Source organism: Babylonia areolata, chromosome 25, assembly GCF_041734735.1.
Source record: "Babylonia areolata isolate BAREFJ2019XMU chromosome 25, ASM4173473v1, whole genome shotgun sequence".
NCBI classification, from domain to species: domain Eukaryota; kingdom Metazoa; phylum Mollusca; class Gastropoda; order Neogastropoda; family Buccinidae; genus Babylonia; species Babylonia areolata.
In genome coordinates this window covers 10983331-10992780 of record NC_134900.1, presented here as the reverse complement: position 1 = coordinate 10992780, position 9450 = coordinate 10983331, and the positions used below count along the sequence as shown (strand labels likewise).

General features: G+C 44.5%; 1 protein-coding gene across 1 annotated transcript; it reads right to left on the bottom strand.

The window, feature by feature from the left end:
- Nucleotides 1-8257: 8257 nt before the first annotated feature.
- LOC143300036 (protein SPMIP1-like) lies at nt 8258-8812 on the bottom strand. Its single transcript, XM_076613592.1, has one exon. The coding sequence runs from the start codon at nt 8810-8812 to the stop codon at nt 8258-8260; it is 555 nt and encodes a 184-aa protein (XP_076469707.1).
- Between the last annotated feature and the right edge of the window lie 638 nt (nt 8813-9450).

Genomic DNA, 9450 nt, shown 5'->3' with positions numbered 1-9450 from the left:
GAGGGCGCTAGCCAGGGGGACAAAGAGGAGGCTACCTACTTCCGGGAGGTTATCGGCCGTAGTACTTTCGTTTTCTCCGCATAGGCGGACAGTACTTTGCACAGGACAGGAATGTCAGACCCTTGCTAGAGTCTGCACTAGCTGGGTCACGGTAAGTATGTTATTTAAACGTAATTTTAGATAGAAAATTTCCTTTCTAGCAAACACATACTCTTTGGATGTCAAGAGTCTGAAATCGTTTTTACCAAACTTCTGGGGAAAATCTTGTGAATGTATTTTTGACAATTTCAAGATGTTATCTGCCATTGCAGAAGGTTTGCTGCATGGTCCAATAGGACATTTGTTATAGTTGTTATAGTTGCTTGATGTTAGCGTTTCCTTCTACATGCCTGTGTCTTCCTTTTAATGTTTTATTTTTTCCAATGCTCTGTATCTTTTCCCACCACACACACACACACACGCACACACACATACACACACGCCATTCTTCACCCTCTGCCCAATTGTGTTCCCACCACCACGCCCCATGCCCCCCCCCCCCTTTTTTTCTTCTTTTTTCCCCTGTCCAATATCACAAAGTGGAAGACGTTAAACTGAAGACTACAACTACTACTACACACACAAGTACACCAAACACACACACATGGCCATACTAAACCAATTATCTTCACAGTCACTCAATTCCTCACAATAAACACAGTATAGAGTTCCAGCCGACTGGAGATAGAACTGGCTCAACCTCCTCACTCCTGTCAAAGATGACAGAGACAGGTGGGGGGGGCAGGTCCCTCCCGGGTTTTAAAACAAATGATAACAGAACTGGAGTGGACCTTTCTCACCTCAGATAATAAAGCTCTCGAGTCTCGAGGACACCTCACCCAAACCACAGGGCTCACTAAAAATTAAGGACCACTCAGAAACTTGCAACTGCATCATGTTTTCTCCTATGGGAAGGTCCCTCCGGTTTAAAACAAATGATAACAGAACCGGAGCGGACCTTTCTCACCTCAGATAATAAAGCTCTCGAGTCTCGAGGACACCTCACCCAAACCACAGGGCTCACTAAAAATTAAGGACCACTCAGAAACTTGCAACTGCATGTTTTCTTCTATGGGGGGCATCAGTGGTGAAATAACGCAGAATTTTGGACTGGGAAAACTAGTGTTTTGCATCCATTGTAATGAGCACCACTTATATCCCCCAAAGGTGCTTTCTCGTATGTGCGCTTGCATTTTTTACAATTAAAGAAAAAAAACGACAACTATCGTTTATAAACCACCAAATAACTGCTTAATAAACATCATCTCACACTTTCGGTTCTGCTTGTTTTGTTTTGTTTTTTCAAACATTTCATGAAAACTTACCGCTTTCATCACAGAATCACAGAAATGTTTGGCTGTAGGCTAAAAGCCTTTTGCCCTCATAATCAGTGTCTATTTATGTGCTTTTGGATCACATGTTGTGAACAGACCCTTGTTTAAATCTGGCATAGTGTATACTACTTTCATCTACAACTCAATAAAGATTTATCTCTGTGGAAAATACATGGTCCTTAAACTTTCTGTCAATGTGATCTTTGAAGGCGTTTACCGATGGTGCATTGCTGGTGTCATAGGAAAGGTTATTCTACAGATTTATGATACGGTTAGTAAAAAAAACTTGCGGAACTGGTTAGTTGCGAAATTAGTTTTGTTTATTTTGTTATGCCCTCGAGTTTTATCGTAGTTAGCCATAGTAAACAAGGAAGAGGTGGTGCAAGGATCATACATATTGTGCATGATCTTGTATACTTCAATGAGATCACCTCTTAATCTTCTAAACTCTAGGCTAGGCAAATGGTCCTTATTTTTTTGTGAAGTCGGTAGTTAAACAGGTGATCTGACTAGCTCGGCTGGCCTGCAGTGTGACTGGCCTGATAACTATTATATTCGATATACCTGCTTGCTTGCGATGAGTGCTTTAAACGAAAGTAGGTCACTGTCTTTTGCAGTTACATCTCTCTTCGTACATGGAAAAGGGAAGAGTGCGGGGGGAGTTACCGCTCTTTGCTATACCTTCTCTACCTCCCGCCCTCCACTCGTCCACTGGAGTTGAAGATACCGGGTGTCATGGTGACCTTGTCAGCGTCAGGTGGGGGCATGGAGTGTGATGTTGTTATCACTAGTTCTTGGGGTCGGGGTGCAAAGCGACAGCCCTGTTGTGTGGACTGTGGATGGCCCAGTGTGATGGGTTGGACTCGAGGCTTACAATGTCAAATATATCCCGTTAGTCCCCGCAGACAATTAGCAGCCAAATCAAATGTCGAAGCCCCAGTTTTGATTTTGAACTGTTGTTGGAAGGTGCTTTTTTTGTGAAAAAAATGGGGACATGTTTGTTAATCAAACTACACTTTGTTTGAATGTGCTATTTTTCTACTATATCAGATCCCTTCAGAGACACTGTTAACACACACGCACAGGCATTTTGCTGTTATTTCTTCTTCTTTTTTTCTTTTCTTTTTTTTTTAAACCGGCGGTTTAAAACTTACAAGTTTCTCAGTCCCATTCATTATTGTTTTTAAACCAAAATACGAATATATATATATATATATATATATATATATATATATATATATATATATATATATCTGTGTGTGTGTGTGTGGCAGTGCGCGCGGTGTGTGTATATATATATGTGTGTGTGTGTGTGTGCGGTGTGTGTGTGTGTATGACGTGATGCACCACATTATATTTGTCGTCTCACAGAAGCCTATAGACCCCCACCCCCCAACCCCCGCAAACCCCCCTCCCCCGCCCCACCAAGCCCTCCCCCCCCCCAACTCGGCCCCCTCTCCCAACCAACTGAGTTCAGTGACAGTGAAAGTTAAGTGACAAAGTTTAGTGACTTTCTTCTTCTCAGTCTTCTTTTCTCCCTCAGCTGTGTGTAGAGTCACTGAATGGGGCGCCGCACAAGAGAACTGTATTTCCCTTCATGATGCGGAGTACTGTATCTCACGCGAGTAAAATCCGCCGGGCTGAGCCCAGCCCTCTCTAGACAGGATTTTTGTTGTTGTTGTTGTTGTTGTTGTTGTTGTTGTCAGTGTTGGGTTTACTTTCCAACATGCGGAAGTTATACAAGTACCAGGTTACACGGGACAGTCGTTTGTGAAGGGCTTTGATTCTCAAACTCGGAGGCAAGACTGCGCTGGCTCTTAGTACTGCAGCCTTTGGGGGCTAGTTAGCCTTGGGGAACTGAACCAACCATCCCAGCGCCGACTGTCCTAAAAAAAAAAAAACAACCTCTTGGCCGAGAGAGTGGGAACGTAACTCAGGCAAGACAACTCTCCACTATAATCAAATTCCAGCCCTGATAGTTGGGAACAGCAGTTGCCCCCTCTGATGTTCTGATGGTCATAGTAGTCGCGGACACGACTATCATACATGGTTACCAGTAGCAGAGAGGAGAGCTTTTCACCTGACCTTGATTGGGACTTTAAAGAGGACTGACGTGGTTGGCAGTTGGGGCCCCGAGATAGGACCCGAGTCCTTCACACAATCCACGGCGGGTCCCCAGTCAGTGTGACACTGGAGAGTCTGTTGACCCCGCTCCAGGGCACGGAGGATCTGATAACCAACAGGCAGACACAGACAGACGGAGATACAGACATACAAACGGCAGACACGGCGGAGGCGAGAGATAAAGGGAGGTAGGATCGACGGAAAGAGCTCTCTCCCAGTGTGTGTGTGTGTGTGTGTGTGTGTGTGTGTGTGTGTGTGTGTGCAACTGATACAGCCGAGTGGGGTTGTGAAGGCTCGGCAATAAAAGAGTAATAATTGAATAAGTATCATGAATATGTCAGTGAAATAGCAGTAAGCGTGGAGAGAGCGAGAGAGAGAGAGAGAGAGAGAGAGAGAGAGAGAGAGTTGTGTATACTACAACCATACGAGCGAATACACACACACACACACACACACGCGTGCGCGCGCGCGCACAGAGTTCGCATGCACGTATGACATACGCACAAGACCCCTCCCAAAACGTTGTTATCAATAAACTGTTTATTCTTTCTTCTTTGTATATATCAATCATTGTAAAGATCTACAAAAACTGCAAAACATCTTCCACACAGTTGTATCAAAAAAAAAAAAGCTATTAAATTTTTCGTTACCAAAATAATACTGCATAACATGAAGTAGCCTAAGTCTGAGTATGCCGGGATGGCCCAGGGAGCAATTTCGATTGCAGTCTGATGTGAACTTTACAAAGCGGACGGTTAATACTGATGGGGCAAAATTTACTGGGTAAATTTTTCCTGTTTACAAGCGATAAAAAGCCAAAACTGGCAATGCACACTTTTATACACCAAGCGATAGTCCTTGTACATAATATTACAGGATATAATATGACATGTTAATAATACAAAACGTCACAGTACAATATAATGCAACATGACATCGTGCAATGCAATACAAAATGATATATCATATAATAATTATAGGATAGCGAAATATAGTTCACTGAGCAGTGTGCGACGGTAAACTTGAAGACACAACGATATAAATTGTAATATATAACAAAGACTTTTCTTCACTCTTGTGCCCTTTGAATTGACCGGGGAATTCGAATGAGAGAGAGAGAGAGAGAGAGAGAGAGAGAGACACAGACAGACAGACAGACAGACAGACAGACAGACAGACAGAGAAATATTCCACACAATCCTTTCCCGCACAACCGTGATATGGACACATAATTATAGTTTTCTGTTGTTGCGTTCCGAAGGGCTGCAACTTGCACGCTAAACGACCGCACAAATGATGCAAGTTTTTTTATTTTTTTATTTGTTCATTTATTCATCTATTTATTCATCTATGTATTTATTTATTTATTTATTCTTTTTTTTCCCACGTGCAATGCTTTTGTTTCTCTGCTGTGTTTGGCAGTGACACTCCAACGTTGTATTGGTGGCCAAGACCCAGCCGTGTCAGCAATGTCAGCCACTGATTTCACTGAACACAGGACACATTATGATCATCGCAGTTTCTTTAAAGCTGCGTATTTGCATGATCAAGGAATGTGGCGGGGATTAAAAAAAAAAAAAAAAAAAAAGGAAAAGGAAAAAAGTCTCTGGTGGCACGAGAAGACTAGCATCGATTCAGTCAAGCACGGACTAGTCAACTGAGCATTTACGACAGCGAACGTCAGTGGGTTTTGCCGGAAGAGCTGCAGACAAAATTAATGACAAATCAAACAAGTACATTTGCTGGGGTTCAGACGTGTTTTTTTTTTTTTTTTTTTTTTAATAATTATTTATTTGTTTATTATTTTTTTCAAGGCAGGTTTCTATTCAACTGGATGATGTGAGGCGCTTTGAGCAACGTTGATACAGCGTATCACGCAGTAGAAAAGTTATGTATTATCATCATTATTCTTCTTGTCATACTTGTTATTGTTAAATCAAAGAGATGTGCTAAATTCTGGCTCAGTGCTCTTGTTTTGAAAAAAAAAACAAAAAAACAAAACAAACAAACAAAAAAACCCAAAAAAACCTTGCGGCGCACGCGCATGCATGTGTTACAGTGTGTGTGTGTGTGTGTGTGTGTGTGTGTGTGTGTGTGTGTGTGTGTGAATTTTTACAAGAGAGACAAAGCGAGCTGCTGTTTTCATTCATATAAAACACCTGGAGAGTGTGAGGACGGGGGAGGAGATGGAATGGGCGAGAGGGGAGGGAGGGGGTGATGTGGATTTCAACAGGTTTTCAGGGCAATTAACATTTTGAACCACAAATACATTAAAAGCCTGGTACGAGCTGTTTGTAGCATTTTCATTCCCGAATGTCACACACACACACACACACACACACACGGGCTCACATCGGCACCACAATCAATTCATACTGAGATGACGACCAGTGTTATACAGAAATATCGCAAATTTATACAGAAATGGAGAATCCAATCATGCCGCCATCTGTACTTCAGTTCAGGTAAGACTTTCACAAAATATTTAGTATATACACAAGAAGCACCCAACAACAAAAAGCCGGTTCTATCATTTACATTTGAAAACAAGAAAAGGATGTTCTCTTCTAAGGTAAAAAAGAACCGTAAAGAAGATATGAAAAAAGAAGAAGAAGAAGAAGAAGAAGAAGAAAACAACAAACCACCACCAAATATCGTTATATCTTCAAACAGCATAACATTTGGCACTGACGAAAAGGTCAGTCGTTAAAAATGTGAAAACACGTTACATCGGTATCAAATGGAAGTAAAATGAAAAAAAAAAAAAAAGTTAAAAAGTAAAATGAAAAAAAAAGTTAAAAAAAGTTTAAAAAAAAAAAAAAAACAAGCACGGGTGGAGGTGGTGGGACTGCACAGCTGACAGGCTGCATATCAGTCTGCATCATGTCTTAAATATCCACAAACATCTTGAGCAGTAAACAAAAGCGACTGATCAGCCACTGACGCACGCCTGTCCCTCTCCATCTGGTTCACAAGTGCGGTGCTATTGCCTTGTGTCTGCGTGCAACGTTATCAGCTGGCACCTTTATCAGTGGAGGAAAAACAAACAAACAAAAAACAACAACAACAACAACAACCACCACAACCCCAAAACACCCACCAGTACAAATTGCCGTTAACCCTAGCTGCCTCATGGGAAATATTAAGCAATAAAGAGGCTGACGAACAGCGCGCACGCACGCACGCACGCACAAACTGACGCACACGCGCACACACACACACACACACACACGCGCGCGCGCGCGCACGTTCGTGAGCATTAGGTGGGCACAAGGCGACGATTCCAATTTTAAGATGCTTCGTGGTTTTTTTGTTGTTGTTATTTTAGTTGTTGATTTTTTTTTTTTTTTTTACAAGCTGCACAATCGGTGGCACAATGAAACAGAAAGATTGGAAACGTAACACACTGTTCCTTGTCTTTAGAAATCCAGACACACACCTTTTCAACGCTGTTCATTTGTATTTGTATTTCTTTTTTATCACAACAGATTTCTCTGTGTGAAATTCGGGCTGCTCTCCCCAGGGAGAGCGCGTCGCTACACAACAGCGCCACCCATATTTTTTGTATTTTTTCCTGCGTGCAGTTTTATTTGTTTTTCCTATCGATGTGGATTTTTTTTTTACAGAATTTTGCCAGGAACAACCCTTTTGTTGCCGTGGGTTCTTTTACGTGCGCTAAGTGCATGCTAGCACACGGGACCTCGGTTTATCGTCTCATCCGAATGACTAGTGTCCAGACCACCACTCAAGGTCTAGTGGAAGGGGAAAAAATATCGGCGGCTGAACCGTGATTCGAACCAGCGCGCTCAGATTCTCTCGCTTCCTAGGCGGACGCGTTACCTCTAAGCCATCACTCCACTCATGAGTGATGGACCATCGGGCAACTTCTTCCTGGATCAAAGAAATAACTGATTGTGTTTAATTTGCTTTGCTTTTTGACCGACACACGTTACCCAGAGAACAGCCTGTGTCCTGGGGAGAGACTTGGCACCCTAGTCACAGCAACAGACTGAACAAAAAAAAACATCACAGGTACCGAAAACTGGAGCCGGTGCCATCTCCCACCTGTCCCCTGTGGACAGGGAGACCAGACAGTGGAGGCCATCCTCCAAAACTGACCTCCCTGTACAAAACAGGCAAGACAAAATGTGTGGCCTGTCTGGAGCACATCCTCCAAAACTGACCTCCCTGTACAAAACAGGCAAGACAAAATGTGTGGCCTGTCTGGAGCACATCCTCCAAAACTGACCTCCCTGTACAAAACAGGCAAGACAAAATGTGTGGCCTGTCTGGAGCACATCCTCCAAAACTGACCTCCCTGTACAAAACAGGCAAGACAAAATGTGTGGCCTGTCTGGAGCACATCCTCCAAAACTGACCTCCCTGTACAAAACAGGCAAGACAAAATGTGCGGCCTGTAGACTGCACTCCACTCACGTCCAAACTACACCAGAAAAAATAATGGCAACCACGAAGAGCTGGAGAAAACATCGTTCACGGCCAGAGCTGAACTGATGGTGTAGCTGTGAAGAAGCCAAGAAAAAGAAAAGCTTTCTGACATGGCTGATCAATCTGAGAAGAGTCTCTCTCTCTCTCTCTCTCTCTCACACACAAACACACACACTCGCTCTCTCTCTCTCTCTCTCTCTCGCATGCCTATTCATTTATCTTAAAAAAAAAAAAATTGAAAAAAAAAATAAAAAGAAGAAAAAAAGTTTTAAAATGTGCAAAATAAAATTTCAACCGTACTGATGAACAGATCACATATCGATGCCGTTCCGCGTGTAGAAGGTGTCTTGCACCAGATGCGTGCGGCCGTACTTCGGCTTCTTGATGTTCTCCTTCGTCATGGAGTCCCCGAGCCGCCACCCGTAGTCCCAGGAGGTGAGGATCGGGTAGGCGAACTTCTCCTCGGGGATGATCTTGTTGCGCCGGCGCAGGTACTGGTACCTGCCGGTCTCTTCCTTGGTGAAGCCTTCGAACAGCGACTTCCACGTCTCTGGGGACGCGGGCCTCATCCACGGCTGCACGTCCACCTCGGGCAGGTTCTCGACGTGGGGGTCGTTGAAGTCCGCCTTGCGGCGGTGGTGGCGCGGCTCGACGTCGATCTCGGGCAGGCGGGAGAGCAGGGCCTCGGAGGGCTGGCTGCCCTCCGTGATCTTCTTGCGGAACACCTCCAGCTGCCGGGGCTTGGTCTTGGCCTGGTTGCGGCGCTTGGCGAACCAGGCCAGCCGCTGGTTCGACTCCTTCTCGTAGGACTCCTTCAGGAAGTCCGAGTACTGCGTGGTGAAGTTGGCGTTCCGGGCGCTCGACATGGTTCCTCAAGGGTGTGTGTTTGCTGCTGCTGCTGCTGCTGCTGCTGTTGCTGCTGTTGCTATCGCTCAGTGGCTCGTTTGTGTGTCAAGCGTCGGTGGGTTTCAGTCCGTAGTCTGAAGCAAAAGGTTTACAGACCTCCTCTCCTCCTCAGTCCTTTACACGTGGTGCTTGGTGGAGTGAGGAAGGCGGAGGGGGGGGGAAGGTGGCGGCAGCTCTTGCCGTTGAAGCCCTTCTGTGTGACTGCTGTGCCTTGTTTCGCCTACAACTTCCTGCCGACTAGTCGTGTCTTCTCTCCCCCTTTTTTTTTTGCCGATCAACGTCACCGTGGAAACGTGACATCACAACTCTCGTTCAAAGTCACGTGAGAGAGAGAGAGAGAAAGACCCGCCAAGAATCATGGAGTTTTTTTTTGTTATCGTCGTCGGCTGCTCAGTAGATCTAGGCCATCGCTTTTCTCTTTCTTGTACTCGTAGTACAGTTGGTTGAAGGGGGCGACTTCCTAAACCGTATCGTCTCCGAGATAATAATTGTAGGGGGGCGGTCGTGAACTGTGCTGTGTTGGCTGATTGTTTCACATCAGTTCAGTGACACGAAAGCGAACCGAGCGAGCGACAGGATCATTGTATCAAGTTTGTCG

Excerpts from the sequence above, each read along its gene's own strand:
- LOC143300036 (XM_076613592.1), bottom strand. The coding sequence starts at position 8,812 with ATGTCGAGCGCCCGGAACGCCAACTTCACCACGCAGTACTCGGACTTC.